This window comes from Lonchura striata, chromosome 2 (genome assembly GCF_050655825.1).
Source record: "Lonchura striata isolate lonStrDom1 chromosome 2, ASM5065582v1, whole genome shotgun sequence".
Lineage (NCBI taxonomy): Eukaryota > Metazoa > Chordata > Aves > Passeriformes > Estrildidae > Lonchura > Lonchura striata.
The window spans coordinates 83821946-83848022 of record NC_140704.1 but is presented as its reverse complement, the minus strand read 5'-3'; the positions used below and the strand labels follow the sequence as shown (position 1 = coordinate 83848022).

The 26077-nt window shown below is 35.3% G+C and overlaps 1 protein-coding gene across 1 annotated transcript in view; it reads right to left on the bottom strand.

The window, feature by feature from the left end:
• The window catches only part of LOC110469814 (dynein axonemal heavy chain 5), a 125050-nt gene that overhangs the window by 22784 nt on the left and 76189 nt on the right, over positions 1 to 26077 (bottom strand). The window contains 15 exon segments of the mRNA XM_085561441.1: positions 148 to 330; positions 725 to 880; positions 2165 to 2481; positions 3942 to 4078; positions 4667 to 4803; positions 5664 to 5843; positions 7202 to 7404; positions 11851 to 12028; positions 12240 to 12354; positions 13869 to 14100; positions 14679 to 14946; positions 16256 to 16409; positions 17266 to 17396; positions 19942 to 20114; positions 24199 to 24394. Coding sequence (XP_085417567.1) covers positions 148 to 330; positions 725 to 880; positions 2165 to 2481; positions 3942 to 4078; positions 4667 to 4803; positions 5664 to 5843; positions 7202 to 7404; positions 11851 to 12028; positions 12240 to 12354; positions 13869 to 14100; positions 14679 to 14946; positions 16256 to 16409; positions 17266 to 17396; positions 19942 to 20114; positions 24199 to 24394 — 2760 coding nt within the window.

Genomic DNA, 26077 nt, shown 5'->3' with positions numbered 1-26077 from the left:
ATAGGTTATATTAAGAATAATCACAATAGAGAGAGCCAGAAAGTTACCTTGCAATATTGGTATAGAGAGTAATAAATTAAAGTAAAATATTCTACAGGTAAATATAAGAACTACAGACAGGAAAAGAGATACAATAAATTATTTTACCTGTTTCTCTGTGAGAATGACTCTGCCTAAGAGTTGATTTTCAAGACCTTTCATGGTTACAGTAAAGTCAATGATAGAGGTTTGAGCACTAATTTCAGGAGAGTAACAAGGATTTGGCAGTTTTGTAGTAATGTAAAGTCTGAAGCCATTCATAACATCCACTTCCTTATCACCAATTTTTACCTTAAGTAAAAGGTTAAAAAAAAGTTTGAAATATAAAAAGCCAATACACACATTTTCAGATACTGCATATAGGAAAAAAGGATATATTTTTCTGCTTAAAGACATAAAAATCCAGTTTTAAATCATACATCTGATGCAAAAAAATTGTTAAGAACAGTCTAGGACCACCTTAAATGGCCCATTCAAACATTATTTCAACTTCTAAAAATTGTCATAAGCAAAGGAATAAGGAACTCTATGCAGTAAATATATTAACCATTTGTGAACTTAAACCTTACCTTTTTTTTTCTTTCATTAACACAGATCAAATTTAAATGAGTTTAATTTTTATAGTCCTATATTTATTAGGAGTTATTTTGCTAAGGAGAAGTTTGCTCACTTGTTTTATTTTTACCTTGTTGGCTGAACCTGTTTTAATGATGTTTCTTTCCAAAATGTTATCAAGTGCTGGGTCCAGCTCTTCTCCAATATCTTCTACTAAAAGAGGTCATCCCAAAGAAAGGCTGTCTTCTAAGTGGTTTCTAAAATATTTGTGATTCAAAGAAGTGATCTAAAAACATAGATGCAATACCTTATGCCAATCTTTTTCTTAGTTTCATATTTATATATTAATTCATTTTCTTTAAAGTACTGCCAAAAGCAATGATCCTGTGAGTAGACTAGTATTAATGCAAACATTGTGAGCTCAAGGAAAGGGAACATCAGCATATCCTATTGCCAGATCTCATGGAATGCAAAGTTCTATTTTTCAGCTGCAAAGATAGAAGCAAAGCCACACTTCCAATTTTGATATCCTATGAGTACAACTACTCAAGAATTTCACAGGAAAAATTCACAGAAACCTTTTAGCACCTTCAATTTTATTTTGGTTAACATCTCCATGTCAAAGTGCACCAGGGTAAATTCCAAGATAAGTATTTTTCTGTGGTTTATTTCACCCTTGAAAAGGAGAGGTTTACATGGAACAGAACCTTAAATAGTCTTTTCTTTAAATAGTCCCCAGTATAATTGAGGTTTTCAACATGTTCAAAAAGCACAGTCAGTTTAGATGTTAATAAAGTTGTAAACAAACTAATAATAATTTTTATAATAACTAAGCAACGTTAAAGGTTTCTACACCTAGATAACAATCACCATGAAAGTGATAGTTATATTCACAGAGCCACTCTATTATCACACCTCAAGCTATTTTTATGGATTTGGTTTTTTTGGGTTTTTTATGGTTTTGGTTTTTTGGGTTTTTTTTTAAAGCTGGTTTATTGATGTAATTATAATTGCAGCAAGTAAGAACATTCTTCCTCCTATTTTCTTGTTTGAATTGAATTTGTGTATCTTGCCTCAGACTGTACATTGTAGCACTACATCTTCCCTGTATATTTGCAGAGCACTTAGCAGCTGACATCCATATTAAAACAACAAAAATTAACATAATTTCTGATTAAAAGATGAAAAAAATATCTTGCTATAACTTTTATAAATGATTCTTCATTTATAAACCCTTACATGAAATTGTATTAATTCAACTAGTTGGTGTTTTTTCCTAACACTTACATTATTCTGAAAACATGTTCATTACCAGACAATGCCCATCCAGCCTATTTTCCAAAGTTTATGTTCCATTAAAATAAATTCATTAAACAATGGAGTCACTGATGTTAAAAGATACACTTCCACATCTAATCAAATCTCAAATCCAATAAAATATATCTGAGATATTCTTTATATTCAAGCCAAGCTTTTTGTATAAGTATAATTTCCTAAGCATTAGGGGAATCACTGAATTGTAATGCTTATAAGCTTTTAGGGATTTTGAAAGCACAAGCATTTCTATTACCTGAAGGTCATTTCTGCCTTTCTTATTTTTAATCCAAATTTTACCCTGTGTTTGTGGATCAATTAACAAAGGATAACAAGATGCTTTAGTGACAATTATTCCATTCTGTATGGATAAGTTGTCATTTGGCAATACTTGCAGGTTCCATACACTGATAGTTGGAGCATCAGTCAACATTTCTATGAGGTTCAAGTTGTTACAGAAAGGAATTTTTCAGTTTTTCATTTCCTTTTGCCAGTCATTTAACAGCAGACTGCGGAACTCTTGGTTAAAAGAACCAGAATAGGACAGAAAAGCTGTAGCCAAGAGTACATCACCTCAAAGATAAAAAGGAGGGAAAAAAAAAAAAAAAAAAAAAAAAAACCACCAAAGCATTACAACTTTGCCAATTCTATTAATAAACAAGCTGTTTCCTTCACTAGTTGCTAGTGTTGCTATGTTTTGGCTGGTAACTGAAAAACACACCTTGACCCATAAAGAAGGCAAATCAATCTTTTTTCCAAGGCTCAGTGCATGGCATGACAGTGGTACATTTCAATAGAGGCCACATTTACTTTGTTCTTACTGTGCAATTGTAGGAATCAAGAGATCAGCATCTGTTGGCTTGTTAAGGTCAATTCAACACACACGTAATGCTGTTCCAAACACCAGATCCTGCACAAGCAGGATATGGCAGAGAGGACTTAGTCATGAATTTTTAGTTCCATCATTTCCTTGTGCATTCATAGGAACAGGCTTAAACAATTGGGGGGGGTGTGTGTTGGGGGAGTTGTTGGGGGGGCAGGGTGGAACCCCTTATAAGTACTGATTCAATGAAATTACTGTAAATCAATTACAATGATGAGTACTGGTATTAAAAAGTGTCAGAGACATAATTATGGAGGTGTTAAGTGAGACAACTTTTAATCTTCTGTTCAGTTTCAAAATTTCCCCCCTAAATTTCATGACACCATAGTTTGAGGGGCTTTTGTACCTCTGAAATAAGAATGCAAAATTTAAACTGGAGAAGATATCATACTTTTATACTGAGCTAGTGTTTTTTGGACACTTTCAAGTTATCTATAAAAGAAATAGGATGAATATGTAGGGAAGCTATCTCAGATTTTTAATAAGTTAATACACATATATATTATAGTAGCAAATAAAACACAATTTAGTTACTATAATATAACCCATACAACAAGGCTGCTTTTTGTAGCTTTTCCAGGTAAAAAGTAGAGAAGAAAGTTCAGCCCACAGTAAATGATGAGATAAATTTAATTTATTGATCTAACTAATTAACCAATTATTTATTACAAAGTATTTTAGTTTACAAGTACAAATTTAAAAACCTAATCATGAACTTCTAAGAAGCAAATTCTTATGAACATTAGTAACTGCAGTTAAAAATATTGATTTCTACCTATAAATGTCAGTCCTTGAGTATCAGGCTTCCTCACCTCGATATATAGTCTCAGTTATACACATTTTATTGGCTTTCACTCTCTTTGGACTGTTACCTACAAATATCAGTCAAGTTAAAATTTTAGTGCCCCAAATATATGCCTCCACATTCACAATATCCCTTATCTTTTCTTTTTAAATATGAACTTTAGACTTATATTTATTTTTCACCTAACAGGACTTTAGCAAGGGAATTAAAACAATTACCCTTGTTTTTGAGACAGGGATCTAACATACAAAGGAAAAGTTGGACGTTTCAAATGTTTTCAGTTTCACTACTCCCTATTATTCAAAGAATTTGCTTCCAAGTTCCAAGTTTTGGATAAAAACTTACCAACTAACCTCTTGGTTTGCATGGCAAATTCTTTACTCTGTTCTGTCCACCTCTCTTTTTCACCTGCTAAACCACTTATAAGACTTGAGGCAGTTTGCATTTTATGTCAGCAATGCTCAGCATCTTCCAGCAGAGTCCAGAGAAAACCATGCACCAAGAGAAATTGTTTACAGTAGTATGTCTGATAGGCCAGAAAAATCTCTACATCTCATTAAACCAGTGGATAAACAACAGGTTAGAAATGTATTCTTAAATATCTCTATCACCATGCAGAGGAGGGAATGTGAGATGGAAAAATATATCAGGACAAACTCTCAACATCTCCCAGAAACATGATTCAATATTTCTTTTAATGTTCCTTTTCTTAACTTTTATTTTGGTGCAGTTGCTGAATAGTATATAAAATTCTTGATACTTATTCACTCTGGGGAATTCTACTCAGAATTTCAAATACATTATACATATATAGCATACATGGAATTTGAAGTTACAGTAGTAGGCACTGAATAAAGAATACAAATAAAATAGTTTTTGAGGGGTGGGAGGGAAGAGAGGAGAGGATTAGAGGCAAAGGAGAGAGGTAGAAAGCAAAGAGGCAGTATTCAAATACTGTCTGTCTCTTATCTGCTGTCCATCAACAAGGAATAATAGTAAAAGTGAAAGAACACAATAAGTGTTCTTTGAAGCAAGGATAGAAACTTCTTTTTTGTGAAGGTCAGTTCACCTGTTTTTCTCTCATTGCATTTTCATACTCTGCCTGCACAATATCTAATTCTTCTTGCTTGGCTCATAGTTCTTCTTGAGCTTTCTGCAGATCCAGCATAGCACTGGTTAGGCGTTTCTCTTGAATTGCTAAATTAGCCTACAGAGAATAAAAATACAGATGTGCAGTAATACACAGAGAATTTCAAAGTATTTGCTATAATATATTTCAGAAAGCTTTTCCTGTACTACATTTCCAAATCAAACTCTTCAATAGAGATGTCAACTCAGCAAAACCTTTTATTTGAATTTTACAACAAACTAAATTCTTGTTTCAGACAGCTGTACTTGAACAGTTGGCTTAATGTCAATTAGAGAAAAAATAATTAAAAATACTTCTGGGAATGCCAGTCATTCTTCATGTGACACAAAAGTTAGTCTGACATGGCTTGCAGAAGAGAAGTATATTTGATTTGTCCAACTAATATGCCAGGCTGAAATACAATTCTTGCTCCCTTCTCAGTCATTCCCTTTATAATACAAGCTATTCTCTGTTAAACATGTTTGACCACTTTCTTTCTGACTTTCATTCTAACTACTTAAGCCCAGGTTTTTTTCTCTGCATAACACAGATGAAGAGTATCTGTAAAATCTTCTTATGAACTGAGATCTGGAACATTAAAAGAACCAAATCTCAAGGCTTTTTTCTACTTAATCCAAAATTAATGTAGAGTATTTGCAGTAGTGTATTTACCTAGATGACAGATGCTGTAACCCCATCCAGCAGTGGTCCAGAGGCATAAAACCACACCATCTCTTTTGTATTTGACAACTCAAATGTACGAGAGGAAGTATATTTGAAATATATTTTGTTGTAGAAGTACAGTCTTCAAGGTAATAAATTTCGAGATAACCACCACAAATAAGGCAAATGAAGTTTCCCACAGATTAAATCCTCAAGTGCAAACAGGTGAGGATGAGAAGGAGCAGAGGGTGTCTTTGACTGACAAACAGACATACCTTCAAAGGTAATATTTCTTTGTTGATGGAAAAAAATAGTGCCATAGCTTTCATCCATGAGCAAAGGCCAGCAACATTTACACATACTCTCTTAGCTGTCTCAGTGTTGTAGTACACCATTTCAAAATAAGGGCTCAAAAGTTCTACCAATTCATCATTAATTGTGTCTTTCTGAAATTGCTGAAAAAATTTTTGAAAGTGCAAGATACAAAACGTGCAACAAGTGTAAATTATATATTCATGCATTTCAGAATACATAGAACACTAGAAAGATCACAAGTACTTCTTACAAATAACTAATATGAAATTATTTGTCACATGTATCTTTGAGACCTTTATTAAAGTCCTTCCACTTTACGAAATGGAAAAAAGTTTACTTTCATTTATGACCTTTGCTATCTCAACTCACTATTCCTGTTACACAGTTAATAATTGTTTCAAAATATCACTGGTCCTGCTAGAAATTTCGTTTTGCTTAATACAGAATAAGTTTTAACAATCTTCAAAAAGCAAATGAAGCGCTAAACTCTAGTTCAAAAACATACATTCTGCAAGACAATCCTTTCAAAGGTCAAAAGCCATCTATCTTACCCTTAAATTACCTTGTCTAATTACTGGAATGTGTTTAATTTTTAAAGAATTTATTTTTACTCTTTTCTTGAAAAAGCATATTTTTCCTTTTTCCTCCTGAAAAGCTCTCAATTTTCTCTTTCAAATTTGTTTACAATGTATAATGAAACCCAATCCCAAACTTGAAAAATAGCTGTTTCCTGAAGCACAAATAGGTTTAATTAAGCATGAGTGAAATTAATCGTTGAAGTCCTTTAGAAAATTAAAAATCTTTACAAGTAGATGCAATGTGAATACTACATAGATAACATCCATGCCCCTACCAACCATACAAAGCTGCTCAAGCCCCTTACTTGACCAGTGACAAATTAAGTAAACTCAAAATGCAGAAATCAGGGATGATAACACTCAGTGGAGCAGGGAAATATGCCATTTATTCCAAATAGACAAATCATAATATTATTTGTTTTAGTTATGAAAAAGGATTTTTTTACCAGTTTACCAGTGTTTCCATTTCCCTAGACAAATCCTCTGAACATAAAAAAATCCCAAATTTTAAAAGCTGGGATTGTGATTATGTTCATCCTAAAAACCATCTATGCTTTTCCAAACCAGTGCACAAGTTGAAATGCTGAAAATTAATGAAAAGTTAAATACCAGAAAAAAATATGGTTTTTATCAGCTTTAATGAAGCAAATAAGTAATGCCTATCAAAACCAAATGTTTCAAGCTTTGAGTCATTTGTCACCTAAAACAAATTTATTGCCTTACTTAGCAAAAATTATAGTTGATTTATAACATGTCTTTTCAAGAAGGATTACAGTTTATTTCATCCTGACATATTTATTCTTAAGTCCTTATCATTTCAGATCTATTGTGTGATTTCCCTTGCACATTTGTTCTCCTACGAGCACCAGGGAAAACATTGTCCCTAAAAAAAAAAAATAAGGAAAAGGTTGCACAAGCACCTGGAGACTCTGTAAGAAGTTCTCTGTTGTCATCAGCTTCAGCGATTCTTGCCACGATGGGACAGTATAGTGTTTTTCCTGATCAATTTTCACATGGTTGACTTTACGCAGGAAGAGCAGCAGCACACAGTCCATAATACACATGATGAGGTGAGGATGTCGACCCAGTGTGTGCACTGTGGCAATATCTTCAGGTTTTATTGCCTAGGAATTGAAAAGAAAGGGCAAAGCAGTTACTGTTTAGTTAATAAAACATGGGGCATAAATTCCCCAACTTAATAGTAAACTTAAGCAATGGGAGAAAAAAATATATATATGTTATTTTTACCTCTAAAAAGCATGAAGTTAGAAGGACCTCCCCCAGTCAGATTTTCACTACTTACTCCTATCAACTCCTAGGAAACCTCAGCACAGCATCTCCACACCTTAAAGCTCAAAATTACCATGAACTGTTTTCACAATAAAAAAGATCAAATCAGAAATATCTTTAAATTTTACTTGTTTTTTAAATGTGAACATATTGACCAGAAACTGTATCTAGAAAGAAAATACTTTTTGTTGGCATCCAGCAAATGAAGGTAAATTAAGGAAACCAGTGAGAAGGCCTGGTATATGTATGTTTGTATCTCCTAGTACATCTTACCAGGAATATTCCTGGCATAGAAGGAGGCCATAGAAAAATATATTATAATAAAGTTTTAAAACCTAGGCCCTAAAAAGTAAGGCTAAATAAGCCTAGGGTACAAGTATAACACTAACTCAGTATAACTCTACATCATAAATCAGAAAACACAGAAAAGTCTGCTGAAGATGTCTCTGTGGAGAAGACTCGATTTGAGCAGCAGTGTTTACTGCACCACATACAAAGCAATAAAAACACTGAACAATGGGAACAACTGATGGGCAGACCCGCTCCTGCAACACACACAACTCTGAGCAGTTGTTTTGCTTATTTACAGGCAGTTTAATAAGTCCAAGTACACGACAGCCCAAACAGTAAGCAACAGATTACTGTCAGTGTCATGACATCTTGCTTCTAGCCTAGCACATGCCTCACTGGGAATTCACGGACGCAGATTTTAATTACTTGTGTCTATACTTCAATAAAGGGAATTCAAAGCACTGCAGACCATCCAGATTGCTTTCCCTCTGCCAGCCCTTTGGTTCCCTTCAATATTTTGCTGCTTGTTCGGTTCACTGTGCACAAAATAATTCATCAGAGATTTTCGAGATATCTGTGTGAAAACTTTACCCAGTGTTTCTTTCTGTTAGGAAATTCAGCTCAGCCTTTTTTTTTTTTTTTTTTTTTTTTGCTAAAATACAAATTGTGGCAAAATTGTTACATTTAAATTTTATTCATTTATTTATTTGTCTGTAGTTCTGTATGTTATGTGCTACATTTATTACAGGACAAAGTGCTACAAAGTTTTAACAATTCTTACTCAAACTTTAAGAAACTAATCTCACTATATGTTTAGAAATGCTTATAAGATGCTGTGTACCTACCTTTCTCTTAATGTAGCATTTATCATTCTTAAAATATGCTAAAAAATGAGTAAAATAGCTAATCACTTTTCTTTTCATCTGGGTAATGACCTTTCTATTCATCAAATATTTTAATAGGCATTTACCTACTCTGCAACCAGAATTCTACTATAGGAATCCCTAGCTCAAATTTGCAAATCTATAATGATTATGAGATTCATTTTTGAAAAATGCAGACCCATACAGAGAAGATTCTTGCTTAAGGGAGTGAATGAATGAATGAATGAATGAATGAATGAATGAATGAATGTATGTATGTATGTCATGGTTTGACACTGGCACAATGCCAGTGCCCCAATGAAAATGCAATCTCTCAACCAAATGCTATGAAATGCGATCAAGAACAGAGCAAAGCAATCCCAAGCTTAATAACAGGGAAAAAAAACTTTATTAAGCTACTACTACTATACTACTATAAAAGGAAAAAAAAGGAAAAAAACCACACAAAATTCAAAATGAAAACCTTCCATGCATTCCTCCTCCCACCACCCAACTCCAACAAACCACAGTGAGACACAACCTGGACCCCAATCAGGTTTCCACCCTCCAGACAATTGATAATCAGTCCATCGAGGGAAGAGGAGTCTCTCCTGTGCCACAGATGCCCGAAGAAACACACCTTACACATCCTGTTTTTCCATGTCACACATGGCACCGCCCGGAGAAGAAAGTTTGCCATGGTGACCCTCTCCTTTCCATGCACAGTGCTCTCACCATCAATGCATGGATGGACAGACTGCTTTTAGGATTTTTTCCTTTCAAGGATGCCCTGCCAAGAGGGGAAAAAAACAACAGTTCAGTTTTTCATTTTTGGGACCACAGTTCCCCCATTTTCTCCTGGGGCCAAGGGTCCAAGAACAGAGATCTTCTTCTCTTCTTCTTCTCTGAAGACAGGGGGCACCACCACAAACCTCCCTAACTTTTGTCTGTTCGCTCCACTTCTGTCTTTTTCCCAGCTGAAGCATGGTTTCTTTGGCTCACCAATATCCTCCTAAAATACAGTCTCTCTTGGAGGAGAAGATTGGTTCAGTCTGTGGCTACCAAGAAAAAGTCCAGCCAAAAGACACTCCATCATCTCCTCCCACCTAGAATTTCTCCTTCCAATATCCCAGGGTCCAAGCTGTCTCTCTTCCTCTCTTTCAAACCGAGGAGGAGAAAAATTTCACGAAGCTTTCATTTCTCAAGGAAGGGTTAAAAGTCCCAACTCCTGAGGATGGCTCGATGCCCAGGCTCCGGTTCCCACAGGCAGCTGGGCACCTTGCGGCCCCCCCAACTCTTCTCCTTCCCCACAGTGGAATTGCTGACAAAACTGCTGATGTCTCTTTCTCTCTCCCTCTCTCTCTCAAGACTCTGGGTGGAGGGGGGGGGGGGGGGGGGGCGCGGGAAATGGAGACATCCCAGATTTTCTCCACCCTTCCATCTGCAGGGGCCAGCCCGGTTCCAGTCCCTCCACCCTTGGGCCCACCTCAGTCAGGCCATGGGGCTTCCCCTCCCCCACCCAGCCACGGCCGGGCAGGGGAGAGGCTGCACTGCGCGCTGACCGGAACCAAAGAGAGCGAGTTCTCCTGGGAATTCTGCTTTTAACCCCTCTGTGTTCTCAGAGGCGTGTCCACCTTCAATTGGTCAATATCCAAATTGATCTCTTCCTTCTGAGAAAAATTCTTTTTCCGTGTCAAACAACAACAATGAATGAATGAATGCATGCTGAGAATACATAGACACATTCTGCTAGATCGCTTTTTATGACAGTTTGCCTTTCCCCTTTAGACATAAGCAAAGCAATTTATTATAGAAAATTCAAAAATTTTAAGATTAAGCCCAAATACTTTTTCCCATTGAGAAGTTTTACAATAATGCCAGCTTCACTTTTTCTTGAAATCAGGTTTTCAGTTATTAGCACCCTGCATTTCTAGAAGGGCAGTATTGTTTTGGTTCAGACATTTTAGTCAAAAGTAGAAAGGAACCTTTAATAAGATACAGGTCCAGACCCAGCATACTGATACCCTTTTTATACTGCAGATGCTGACTAATTAACATTGCTTATTTTTCACTTGTCAGAATGCTTGCCCACTACCAGGTTTGCTGTTTTGCTGTTGCTAGCTCTTTAACCTTTTTCCTGTGTCTATATATCAAGGTCCTATAATACAAACCTTCTCCAGCTGTCAGATTATCCACCTTCATTTAGATTTTGGACTCTACCCTTCCAGCATCATGGCAGTCAGAGGCTATTAAGCATCTCTCACTCAAAATGAAGTCTTACATTCAGAAGAGCCATAAAAATTCTTCTACACTAGATTTTAAAGCTAATCATGCCATTCTTTAACCATCACAACAAGCCTCTCAAATGGAAAGGTATAATTTCCAGCAAATCTACATAAAACCCTTTGAGGTTTGTCTATCCTTCAGGTTTTTACTTCATACTTTTCTGTTTCTTGAGATGTGAGCTCCTTGCTAGCATCTAACAGGTGTATTTCAGATTCCACTAGTACTGCTCTCAGTAAAATGTCTTGAGGCACATCCTCCTATAAAGTCAGCTGAGCAGACAAAGATAAATATTACGCAAGATCAACAAATATTATTTTTTTATCTTAAATATATGGACATTCTATTTAAAAAGCTGTACCAGAAAAGTATGGTGAAGGAAATGAAGTCTTGATAATGCTACAATGCCTAAGAAAATTTTTTTTTTTTTAAAGACAGAAAATAGTAGAGCAGAAAACTTATTGAAAATGCAATTTCTTTGTGGAAACTTAAAATAGAAGGTTTGGATATGGATGGAATTACAACTGATTTTACATGGACAGCACTTCACTCATTGCGCACATGCTGTTTAATAATAGTATCAATTTTCAGTTACTAGTCTAACCTGTGGCAAATGCTATATTCAATTACAGTTTCAAAGAAAGTTAAAAATTGCCCTTCTCTGAAAAGGGACTATTTTGGTGTTGGTACTCATGTGAAAAAGAAAAACAAAACTGAACCTAAAAAGCCTCAAAATACATATATTTATTTTCTATCAAGTGAAGAGTTATGCAATGCACCCGCAATTGTATTTCAGACATCCACCTTCTTAGTGGAAATGTTATACATGGTCCAAGTACTAATCTGTAAGGCTGCCTCTGCCTCTTCCAAAGCAGGTTTGGCAGCTTCCAGCTTCTGTTCAGCAATGGCTTTGTCAACTGTGATACTGTCTACAATAGTTTGGGCTTTGTCTTTCACTTTCTGAACATCACCCTTCACATTCTCAGCAGCCTATGTTATTACAGTAACTTATTTCAATACCTAGAATGTAAGAAAACCCACATGCTGTAGTTAAAAGTTTTTGTTGTAAAATCATATCTCTCCAATTTCAGAAAACTCAAACAACATCATTTTCTCCAAGATCCTTTCTTTCCCACAATTAACTTCATTTTAATTGATTCATCTTTTCAAAATAGAATAAATAAAAGAAGAAAAAAATCAAACAGCAATACACTTTGAAGGCTGTACATACCATGTCAGCTTTTTCATTGGCAATTTGAAGCTCCTTTTCTTTTACTTCCAGTTCTCTGCTTAGAGCAGCCACTGACTCAGAGGCCTCTTTCAATTTTTCCAGACCAGTATTTATTCTGAAGTTAAAAAACAAAATAAAAAGCATCTCATTCACTATGTAATTTACACTCTACTTTCCATCTATAGAATAAATCATATCAATCAGAGTGAACAATTGCAAGTTATGTTTTACACCAAAAATAAAACTTGGAGGGGAATTTTACATTTCTGATATCTTCAGAATCAATAAAGTGGACAATAAAGTACATTAATAAAGTTTGTGGCTTGAAATTTTACCCACCTCTGATTAAATAGTATGCCTTTATCATTGCATAAAAATCCTGTGTTATTCTAGAAATGTCACTCACTGTTCTTCTTGAGCCAATAATCAAAGAACTGAGTTCCATGCAGCAGAAAGCATTTTCTGATCGCTGAAATTCTGAAAATTATAACCAATCAATATTTCTTATTTGAAATGGAAACTCAAAAGAAACCAAGACCAAACAAAAGAGAGGAAAAGATAAATAGTATTGAGATAAGACTTCTCTGATTCAGCATTAAAATGCCCCTTCAACAATGCTTTTTTTCTATCAGAAATTCTTCACCTGGGACCTTTCAGAAAGCTTAAAAGGCCTCTAGAGAGACTGCTGTTGCGAAGGCTATGCAGTACTTGGACAGCTGAACAAATACAGGAGAACAGACAAAGTGTAACTGCTGATGAATTCAGACAGTGCAAATAAGTTTAAGTGGAAGAAATTGGACTCAGTGAGCTAACTTGGTAAATCTGAAGGTAGAAAACAGGGCAACACCCTTCTGTTGTACAAGTCTTCACCCCTAACATAACTACAGGTTTCAAACTCAATTTGACTTTGAAGACAAAGAATGTTTCAAAGCCAAATAAACAAGTTTAAGCCTTTAAGGTTTCCAGTTCTTTTTGACAATATTTCAAAACTGAAAAGGCAGTTTTTCTTAAGGGTGATACCAACTGATGCACTGATTGCTAATTTTACATTACAGCTGGGTGCTCCTGACATGGAGATATATCAGCAAATAGATATCATTACTTTAATAAAGCATCTGGAAATAGAAATAAGTATACCAAAACCACCTTAATAATGCACTATTAAAAAGCTCAGGAGTCTAAGAAAGGCTCTGTGCTCACAAAACTACTTAGGACATCCCTTACATATTCATAACAGGAGGTTACAAGTGTCCAGTTAGGAAACAAAATTTGCCACCTGACAAATTAAATGCTATTATCAATATAATATAAAATTACATGTAGATGTCTTCTTTTACTCTTTAGAAACATATGGGTATCATTTATATTCACCCCATATTCCCTCTACCTCTATTTTTCATGCATCACTACTCTTCCCCTCTGACCCCCCAAATATATGTAGTCTTTATCTTATATGACAAGAGCAACTACAATATTTGAATAAGTTACACCTTCGCATAATTTTAGGAATTAAAAATAGCTTTTTTTTGCTGTGTGAGGAGACAAGCCATGCACTGAAATGAAGCATCTCAGAATATGCTACCTGGGGAAGAAAACTACAGAAAAACAGAAGTAACCTGAGTAATCTACCTGTTTGATAATATTTGCACTTCAGCATGCTTTTCTTTGTATGTAGTTTTATATCCCTGAATAAAAGTCAGGTAGGATTTGGGAGTCACATGTGTAGAACATCTGTAACTTGGAAAGTAATCAGAACACTTTTCTGCCACTCCATCCTGGAATGAGCCCATACACTGCACAATTTCCATCTTTGTATCAGCAGTGCAGTCCATATCAAATGAGGACAGGAAGTGTTCAGACACTTAGGAAAGAAAGAAAGCCTAAAGGTTAGTAAATATTTACAAAAACATTTTAGCTTATAAACAAGTCACTATAAAACAAGTTGACATGAAGTATCTTAGCTTTCACCCAGCTCCTGAAAACTCAGTCTTCTTTACTCTTCACAGTCAGATTCTGAATATTATTCCACACTTGTCAGTAAAAAGTACAATGAAGGATCTGTCATTCTTCATCTCCAAAGTGTGCAAATGCTTTTTCACGCTGAACCTAGCTGCTACCTACCAAGGACTGGGTAATCACAGCATTCCTCTGTATGCCCTATCACAGACATATTCATAAATAATCTCTTTCTTTAGTTTATTTGCCTTCTTTACAAATACTTTTAAGGCATCTTCACGGGGAATTTTTTTTAAACTGTGTTCAAAACCATTCCTCTGTTAGAAATATTTCAACAGCATAATAAAACAGTCTTTAAAGAAGAAAATGTCTACATCAAATATTAGAATCAATGATTTATTTTGTTAAAATTCAACACAATTACAGCTACATGACCACTGATAAGAAAATTATGTGTCTGCAAATAAAAAAACCTATACATACCTGCCACCAGAGCATCCTTAGGCCATTGGCTGAACCAATCTATAGTGCATCCAGAAATGAGAGCAGGGAACTTCAGGGCCCTATTTCAGAATTTTTCACCTACTGGTGAGAAGCAAAGAACTACGTGAAGGTTCTGATGGACTCTGACCATGAAATAGTCATACAGAGCTTCACTGGTTGGAGGTCTTTGTGGATGCTCCTTTTTGAAGGAGGGAATGAGATCACTAATGATCTCATCTACCTCATCACGTGTAAATAAGTTTGACACCTTTGGGAAGAAGGAAGATTTTTCATGCTTCTTGAGATGATCCAAAATAGAGGATACAGCATGAGGTTATTTTAATACACATTATTGTAGGAAGGGACATAAATCTCAGGCAGTGAAGTTATTAGTACCCCCCAGCTTCTTTAACAAGAAGTTTTAATTAAGTTATTCCATTAAATAGACTGAAATGTAACTTGCTGTAAATTTTAAATGCCACCCTCCAATAGCTTTCCTTCCTTATATTTATATTCTAATAACTAGTAGTAATTATTCTGAAACATAACCCTGAAATAATAAATAAGTAAATAAAATCAATAAAATCCATCAATTCTGGACATAAATTTACCATACAAAAACTAACTGTACACTAATGTGGAGTTGCGTTATTTGTATGTTTTATTATCCCTATATTATGTATCGGTTTATTCCTTTGTACCCCCATGTACAACTTGGTTTGTCCCCAGTTTTCCCGCCTTGTCCTCCCTTCCCGCCTCTCCAGTGGCTGTCCATCACCCTGGAAGAGACGCAGTCCTCCCCTTTACCCCCCCCGGGTGCCTTGTCTATCACTCGGTGTCCCTTCCCATCCATCCAGAAGCTTCCACCTTGGGCACCGGGTGATTGGGCGAGGACCTGGGGCTCCCCCCATATCCTTCCCCCATTGGACCCCACCATATCCCCCCATCCCGGAGCCACCCCCTATCCCTATCCCCATTGGTCGTTGGATACCCCTCCCTTACAGTTTATAAGCCAGTGCAAGCACCTTGTGCTTGTTCCTGTTGGCTGGCACCGTTCTAGGATATTTGGCCCCATTGGGCTACAATAAACTTGGACTTAGCCCCCAGCAGGATCCGCTCTTCATTTACCATCGCGAGGCTTGCCAGCGCTGCTCGGGACCCACAAAGGCACTCTCCAAACCCCAGCTGGGAGCGGCGGAGGGTGCCTCCATCGCCCGCCCTCGCCCCAGGACGAGCTAGCCGGGGCTGAGATCAGGGATTTGGGGCGGGAGCGCGGCACACTAATAGTAAATTTAACAGACAACTTTTTAAAACATCAGTAATATTTCTCAAGTCTCAATTTTATTTTTTTTTTAAAGCTGTTCCCATGTCCCTTGAGATAGCTTCTCTTGGTCTGACCTAGGATTTTGTAGATTTTGTAGACTGCATTCATTTTTAATAATACTCTAACAACAAAAATCACTTGAGTTCTAGTTTTTGGAAGTGTAGTCTTCAACCTATAACAAAATATTCAAATAAATTATGTTATTTTACCTCAAAATTATGAATTTTAAAAAGCAGAAAATTGATCATCTTACTTCCACTGATGACAAAACATTGTTCAAGTATTCTAAGAAAGACTCATCTTTGAACTCATTGTCTGTAAAAAGAAAACAGGTGCCTTTGCCTTGCAGTCCTGCTGTTCTGTATAAGAGTTTCAGATCTTCCATCAAGTTTAAAGTGTTGTGTGATCTAAAAAAAAAAAGTTTAACAAATACTCATCTCAGTTTAAAAAAGTCTTCTGACCAAAAGGGTAAAAAAAAAAGCAAATTTAAGTTAGAAACAATGTCTTATGATAATCAACTTATGGCAAAAACATGCTTATATCAGATAGATCCTCTGATGAGACCTGTACCAAGGAACATTGCCACTTGTGAACCTAAAATTTCTTCTGCAGCCAACACACCTGCAAAAGATTTAAAATAAATTCACTTTTCTAAAATGACATCTTGAGTGCTAAAATTGACCTGTACTACAGACAGTTGGAAAGGTATTCATTCTGAGGCATTCAGAGAAGGATTTATAATTTATTTTTTATCTTTTGTGAGTGATTTCAAAAGAAACCACATTGGGTTGAACAATATGAAATAAGGCAAAAATGTACTTGGTAAAGGTTGTCAAAATTCTGATATATATGTAAGATCTACCAAATTAGATGGTAGGGACAAAGATTCAACATCCTCAGATGACAGCATTTCAAATATTACAAGATTAATTCATAAAGACCTTTTGGATAGATAACCACCTAAATATATTTTCAGTACCATTTAATGTACTGTGTATAAAGACTCAAAGATAACTTGACACCACTAATATTCTCTCTCATTCTGTGAAAGACACAAAATAATTTCCTAGTCCAAAGGTAGTAAAAATTCACAATTATTTTAGAAAATCAAGCAAATCTAGTAAGTTTCAAAGGATTTTAATGTCCTTCCACTCTATGTGACAGTGATCAGACTATGTTTAGCAGAGAATGTGAGACTGTTTTATCTATAGGAAAACTTAAAACACAAAGTACTTTTTTAGTTAAATTTCAGGTAATTCTCACTTTGTCAACATTATCTGGAAAGTGTCATACCCAGCTATGAAGGATGTCAGTCTTGTCAAGCTCTGCTTTCCTGAGCCGCCAACTCCAACTAAGAGAGCATATCCACGAGGAGTGTGAATCATACGAGAAATCTGTGTAATATACCAGCCATTTATTGCTACAACGTGTAAGAGTCACGCATCCAAAAATTCTATGCTACTCCATTAATAAAGTTATATTAGAAATTAAGAACAAATGAAAATTTTAAGGTTTGATTAAGGGATTCTATATTACTATGAATATATTCAATGAACATTTGTACTTTGCAATATTTACTGTTGACCTGTCAAATATTATAGCAACCATTTGATTCCATCACTGTGTATGTTCAGTTATAAGTAGAATTACATGTCCCACAAAGTATAAGCAAATCTCAACTGTGATTTCTTGGCAATGTGCTATCACAGCATGACGGATTATCAAAATTGGGAAGGAAATAATAATTTCCCCAATACCATGACTTCTGGATAGCTTTGGTAAGACTCATCTCACCAAGTCTTTTCATTGTGACCCAAAACACATGTCCCAGGCATGTTAAATTTGGGACAGAGTCTTCACTATTCTCTGCAGCAGGTAATAATACTGCCTTTATGATGAAATTTGTTATGCTTCTCATTTACTTGACTGAAAATATGCACAGTATCAAGTATGAATATTTGATCATAGTGAAACATCTCCCAATTCGATCTACATTTCTTTCACACTTCATTATTTATCTTTTAAATCAAAAGGCAGTAGCTTCCTACTTCTTCACATTTCCCTTCAATTCAGGACTGTGCAATGTAAATAAACAGACCCTTTAGAATTCAGAGAAAAAAAAAAAAATCAGCATTAACTGTGAACTGAATACAGCACTTGTCCTACTGCCCAGAGCCAAAAAGCAATGCCATGAAACATGACAGCCCATCAGTTGCAAGTGGACAGACCTTCACTGCACCCAGAAGAGCCTACACTAATATCCAGAGCAGCACAGAGCCAATTCTCTCTCAAAGACACAATAATACCAGCCAGCTGGTTAGCAGCTGGTCTCCTCCATATAAGCAATGATGCATGGGATTGGCTTCCATTCTCTTTATTATCTTGAACAGTTATTTGATGACTCCAGAATTCCAACATGTCAATAAACAGCTCTGGACACTTATTTGCTTGCCCCTCCTCTAAGTGACTTCTTTCTAAGCTATTAAAAATAGTCATGTCAATTTCCCCTAATTTTAAACCTATTTATTTTACATATTGAATGTAATGTATTTATTATTTTCCATAGGTTAATGTTTCATAAGAAAGATAAAATCAATGATGAAGGTTTACTCTAAGCTTTATTATTTAACCAGAGAAAGAAAACTTAATTTGCACAACACCCTTGCAATATCACTGAACATTTCAATAGTGGCTATTAGATCTGTTCCAGGCAGAGGCTCACAAGCTGTAAATTGGAAACTTTGTCCTCTATTTAAGATATCACTCAGCTTTAACTCATTCAAGTCATATTACGTCAGTTCATATTAGGCATTACTTCCACTGTGCCTATCTCACTTTCTCTTTGAAGCTGTCTCAGGTCTACACAGTTGTTCCTGTTTTCAAGAATTTAGAATCATAGAAACACTTTTTATGCAAGCAAAGCATTTTGTATAAAGCATAAAATTATCATTTTATCCAAGCAAATACTAATAACATATTTCAGGTATTCACCATCTAGCTATCCAAAGAAGATATTCCTGATGACAGGTGGCTGTTCAGTGAAAAAAAATTATTACATCCAAAATTCTTATAGTTTTTCCTGGAAATAAATGAGAAACTTATTGGGAAGTGTGATGATTATTTATAATTCTTCTAAAGAATTCCAGAGCAGAACATCATTAATTTTGCAGTGAACTTAGAAAGAAAGAGACTAATTTTGTGAAATAACAAGAATTCACCCAAAATTTTTGAAAACTGCAGATGCAATGTGTTTTTCAATTATAATTACATTTAAATTGTTTTGATATTCAATATTGTATTTGTGAGGATGATGCAATTACATATTTAGTTCTTCATAATTTTTAAAAATTACTGAAAACCTTGGTATTCAACTTAGACAATAGGGTTTCTAGTGTTAAAAAAAAAAAAAGGCTCTCCTTTGTATGAGGCCTATTCTGTGTGAACAATCTTATCAAGCTGTGCTGTGGTCAATGTTATGGTCAGCTTCAATCCATATTCAAAAGAACTTTAAATCGAGTGAGCATACTGTGGATCTACAGAAGAATTTTGGACTGCATTAATTCGTACTCTGCTGTGCATACTCCTTCAGAAGCAAACAATTATGTCTTAACCTGAATTTCATTTGACTCATTCCAAAGACAGGAAGGGTTCCCAGAAGAATTAAGAAGAAGGAAGGTTGAAATAGAATTAGAATAGCTAGCACCATGATACAACCAAACACAAAAGATAGGTATAAAAGAATAGTTCCATGTGGTGCATTTTCTGAAAAGTTTTTAATAGGTTTTAATACCTAGTCAAAGTATGACAGATCAAATATTTGATAGCAATAAATTAGTTGCTGCAGTTTCAGAAGTAATTTACCTTGATTCATGCATACCTCTACTCAAAGGAGATGTAGGCAAGTGAACAACAACAAATGACAATCCAGCAAGACTGTACCTTGACTAAATGAACCATAGCATCCTCAAATAAAACCATGTCCATTCCAGTACCGTGAACATTCTCATTGTATGTATATAAAAAATTATTTAAACGATTCTGTAGCTGATGAAATGAGGAGATTGGTTCATAGACTTTGGGAATATCTAAATTATATTCCTCTGGTTTCTCATCTAGAACAAAAAGCAAGCAATAAAATCTTAGCAGTTTAAATAATTGACAAAGGTTCGATGAGGGGGTAAGTGAAGATAACTAGAAGTTTCACCACCCAGAAACAGATTTAATATACATAATATTATATGTTAGATGTACATATGAGAGTGCTGAGTACACCCTACCTGTAAGATATGGCAATTTCAGCAACACCATTTTTAAAGACAAAACGAGAAAAAAAAATTAATTGCCTTCTTTCTTTTTATCTGAAACTTGAATGATGAAAAATGATACTTGTTTAAGTGCTAGGGAAAAAAGTAGCACTAGAGAATGAAGGTAAATAAATACTGCAGTTAAAAATTGCAAATAATTTTTCTGTAAAAGAAAAACAGTCTAAATTGATTAAATAATTGCACTAGAAAAAACATACTCTTGAAATTACTAACTTCCACAACAAAAAATATATTCACTGTGAATTAGCATACATTTGTTTCCTCAGGTGATATGAAAGGCACAAGTCAACTCTCAAAGAAAGGAGGTAACAGTGCTGCTGACTCATTCATAGCCTTAATCATGCTGAAAGGTGACATGCCCTGATTAATAAGAATTCTTACAGCAAATAAAATTACAGAAAAGTTGAGGTCGGCAGGGAACTCTGAAGGTCATTTTGTCCAACCCCTTGCTCAAGATAGGCCTTGAATAACCTAGAGCTGGTTTCCAAAGACCATGCTCACATGTCTTACAAATACCTCCAAAGACAGATTCCACAACATTTCTAGACAACCTGCACCAGACTGTCACAGTAAAAAAAAAAAAAAAGATTACTGATGTTCATGTTCTTAGACAGATTTCATCCACTATATCTATGTCTTTCTTGTATTGGGGAGCCCAGACTCAGACACAGCACTCCAAGTGCTGAAAAAGGGAAAGGACCACCTCCCTTGGCCTGCTGGCTACATTTCTTCTAACGCAGCTCAGGATGTCAATAGTTTTTTCTTCCTGCAAGGGTACACTACTGGCTCACGTTCAGACTGGTGTCAACCAGCACCTCCAGGTCCATTTCTCCAAAGCTGACTTGCAGATGTGTGGCCACCAGTGTATACTGGTGTGTGGGACCTTTCCTCCCCAGGTCCAGACCTTTTCTCTTCCCTTTGTTGAACCTTATGGAGTTCCAGTTAAGGTCCATCTGGGAGCCAGCACAACCTCTGGCATATCAACCACTCCTCCTAGTTTTGTTTCATCTGGGAACTAGCTTGAAGGTGCATTCTGCCCCATCACCCAGACTACTAATAACAATGTTGAGAATAACTGGACTCTGTGCTGACCCCTGGGAAGCACCATTAATTACTGGTCTCCAATTAAACTTTGAACCTGATCAACACTCTCTGGGCTTGACTATTCAGCAATTTTCAATCCATTTCACTTCTCATCCAGACCATATGTCATTAATAAATGACTGACAAAACTCATTGAAACAGTGCCAGCAGGCAGACAACAGGGGGGTTTTGGTTGCTGGTTTGGATATCCTCAAAAATAATACTAGTACAAGTTTGATCTTATTTACATACATTTAGCTCAGTTAGTTTCAGGATTTCATGATCTGTATATGCTACAGTATGTATTTTTCCAGTTATCCTAGATCAATCAGTTTTGCTAAGCCTCTCCAAACTTGCTGAAGAAATATATAATTCAGAACATTATCTCTAATTAGTAGAATTAAAATCAATTCAATAAGTCATCCCAGTAAAATAAGTATTTCCCTAAGGCTTAGTAAAGCACTACTAGCTAGTGTGAAGGTTAGGAATAGAAAGATGGGGAAAAAACTCCAACCCCCCAATAAACTCTACTGTATTTAGAATAGTGTCAGTAACTTTTTTCTTGTTTCAATTTTTTTCTCTATTTCCTTTCCATTGCACCATTCTAATGCTCATGCAGTTTCAAAGGAAAAAAACAACACAAAAACAATAATGAAACTAAAACCCAAAAATACATATTCAAAAACATAGTTTAAGAAACTCACATTTTGACACAGAACCTACTCTCTCAATATATTATTAATTCTCTTTCAGCTGTCCTTTATATTGCGTATTTTGTTTGTCACCTTAATTTCATAATTTTTAGCTCTATATTGCTTCTGCATATGAACACGCCTCTAGATTAAAACTTAATTAAATCAATTCACTTTTTATTTTAACCTGTAAAAGCACTGGTTAAACAAAAGGAGTATTCCAGGTGAAAATAAATTTCTTACAAGTTGAATAAGACATTTAAACAAATTAGGAGCTAAGAAACTAATAAGAAATACATCAAGGAGTTAAACTGCAGTGATACTTTTACAGTTTTGAAACATTTAAAAATAAACATATCACCTTAATTCTGTTCCTACAGTTTCATTATTAATGTCCAAGGACAGTATAATCAAGTACAAAACCTAAGAAAAGGCAGACTCTTCCACTATTTAGAGAGGCAGCTAGCAAAATGTATTATTTTAAATCTTGCTCAGTCTCAAGATTCATAATCACAAATACTAAATAACAATGACAAAACCAACTGATAAAAACACCTTTGAATAGATGAAGGGTCTTGAGATCACTAGCACCACTAACAATTCCTTTGAAGCTAAGATCTAAAAGTTGACTAAGATTTAAATCATTGTGTATTTCTCTCAGGGACAAACACATTGTACTTTTACAACCCAGAGACAAAAAGATTATGTAATACCAGTAAACATATTACTAATTTGAGCATAGGGCTCTGAAGTCAATGTCAGACATCATTCTTTATGTATTTAAGAGCTCAGAAATCAAGGTCCTGCTCTCACACTTCCATCATAATGGGAAATAGAAAATACCATTATAGGGACAAATAAAACAAAATTACACTTGTTATTCTTTTCATTTAAAGCCAAAAACAGAAAGGGGGTTCTCAAGGCTCAGGATTTAGGTTAGGTCCCAAAATCTATTAAGGGCCAAATACAGCCTTTCTATATGAGAGTCTCCTGCTTTCTATTTAGATGAAGTTTCATGCTAAAAGGCATATTACAGGACAGATACATTTAATCTGTCACCAAGAAGACCAATAATTTTGAGAAATACATTTATTATTTTATATTTCTTTTTCAGTTCAATATGATGATTTCTAGTGTGGGCTTAAATTTTTGTACTAAAGATCACTCTTCATCCTTTCAGTATGCATTCTGACTTACTTTTCAGTCATCTTTATACTGATAAAAATTAGCAAGTTATTTCCTTTCTTACACCAGTTTACTTTTACTTCTCTTTGATTCCTTCTAATGAAATATATCTTATCCTTTATTCCCTTTTGTCACTGCCTTTTGTCTACTCTAAATTGTTCAAGGAAAGGTTCAAATAGCATTGGCCATTCATGCCAGTCTCTTATTGCCTCCACTCTCCGTCGTTGCAGTGATACCAACATAGATAATAGAATCATCCAATGGCCTTCTCCTAAACACAAGTAACTGTTTTCTATTCTTTTGCAACAATTGATAAATATTCCCAGGTCAATTAGTGAGGTCAGTGTCACCCTGTTTTTGTTTGAAAGACAAAAAGGAATTGCTGAAAGTCAAATGGGTTTTTTAAGAGGTGTAACTAGCATTAGGGAAAATTTGAATTAATAGTCATTTGTTACAAAATCATGTAACAGTTATTTCCTAAAGACTATTGGATTAGCCCAGAGACAGTAATTTTTTATCAGACTTTTAGGACATGTTACCTACATTGCTATCCTTTATCTAGTACTGCAACGCCACCATTTCAAGGTATTTCTAACACATTTCCATTATCATTTTGGAATAAAGATTCGTGAAGACTATTTGGCTTTTCTTTCTGCCACACCAATTTAAATGAAAGCAAGGCTCTCTTACACAGGCAACCTGAATATCAATACAGACTTAGAAATCTGATTATAATAAAAATGTGCCACAGTTGGTAACGTAGACTACCTTCAAAGCCACTGAACAAAACAGACACTTTTGATGCATACACTTAGTATGAGATTTTAAAACATATTTTTCTTAATATCTATGATTATCATATCTCCTTGCCTATTCCAATCATTTCCATGATTATTAAAGTCAATCTTTACCCATTCTTGCAGGTGCATCCCTTAAGAAGTCAACAAAGAATGCATCTGCTTCATGATGCAGCAAAGCTTTTGGATCTTCAAATTCCTCCTCAATGAGTTTTGCCACAGCTGTGTGAAACCAATTAGCATCTTCTGAGGTTGTGAAACGATCAGCAATATCACATTTGCATTCATGCTTCCACAGTTTTATCAGCACCTACGTAACAAAAAAAAAAAAGAAAAAAAAGGGGAGGGGAGACATTTCACAGAATCACAGAAGGAGAATGGGCCAGTCTGGAAGGGACCGCAGTGGATTATCCTCCCTGCTCAAGCGGGGTCACCCTAGAGCACATGGCACAGAATTGCATCCAGATGGTTCTTGAATATCTCCAGTGAAGAAAACTCCACAACCTCTCTGGGCAACCTGTTCCAAGGCTCCATCACCCTCCCAGTAAAGAAGTTCTTCCTCATGTTCAGGTGTGAATCAGTTTCTGGCTCTTGTCCCATTGCTTGGCACCACTGAGCAGAGCCTGGCTCTGTCCTCCTGATGGTCTTCCTTTAGATGCTGGCAGCCGTTGATGAGGTCTTCCCTCAGTCTTCTCATTTTGAGGCTGAACAGACCCAGCTCCCTCAGTCCCCAGAGATGCCCCAGTCCCTTAACTGTCTTTGTAGCTCTCTGCTGGACATGCTCCAGGAGTTCTATGTCTCTCTTGTACTGAAGACCTCATTTGGCTTGCAAAAACACTAAACCAACTTTAAAGCTTTACTTTCATTTCTTAATTTAAAAATAACATTAATATTAAAAAAGAAATAGTATTTGTGGGGGTTCTTTAGAAGAGATACCTTGAGCTTCTTATTCTGGCCAATAGCAATTTAAGATTATATTCAGTTACCTATGGAAGAAGCCTTAATCTATCATTCCAAAATGAAGTGTATGAAGATTTTTTTCCCTCAGCCCTGAAACCATATCCATACCAGTTAATATGTTTATGTATTGATAAAACACTTTTCTAACTGGCCATTACGGAGAAGGTGGGTGAAAATATAAGCATTATGGCATGAAGAATTTCATGCCAAACACAGATATCACTCCCTATGCTACAGCCAAAATAGTTAGAGAAAAACAACAAAGAAAAAATGTTTAAGTGTTTATATTATCCCTTCTCCAAATTCAATATACCTTTAAAGTCTCTCCATTTGGTCACAGGATGAAGAGGAACCTGTCAGGCTGTCAATACCAGCAGCACTGATTTTAATCCTATACTATTACCTTACAATACTAGAAAAAATTCCAGATACTTCTTGAAGACCTTTTGTTCAGCCTACAGCACTTTGTACAATTGATACATACGATGTCAAGTCTCAGAACTAATATGTAAATTTATATTATAGTATTTTGACCAATAGTATTATAGTATTTGGGTTTTTACACTTCAAAACACATTAAGTGTGTATATACAATACATAAGTGCTCCATGTTTTTTGCTGCAGAAATTAAAATCCATTCTGAATTATAAATTTTAGATGCAGTAGAATTCAGGAGCTTATTCAACAGAGATGCACATTGTACGTAAAGCTATTATATAACCCAAATATTTAACAAATTTTCCATATTTACCATAAACATTGCTTTTTCAGCCCTAAATGTTTCAGAGCTTAAAATTCTAAATGGCTTTTCCTTAAAACAATTAAAAGAGAAATTGTGTTTTACTGTAAGAAACATGGATTATGGAAAAAAAAGTACTAGTAATACTTGTCACTACTTCTTTTTAAAACATAAGCCAGAAACCATTTGTTAGAAATTAGGCAGTGACTGAAATTCTCAAGATACTAATGGAGAGGAGGAACTATTCAATTTTTTAATCAATATATAAGTATTCTCATTGGATTAAAGTGAGTT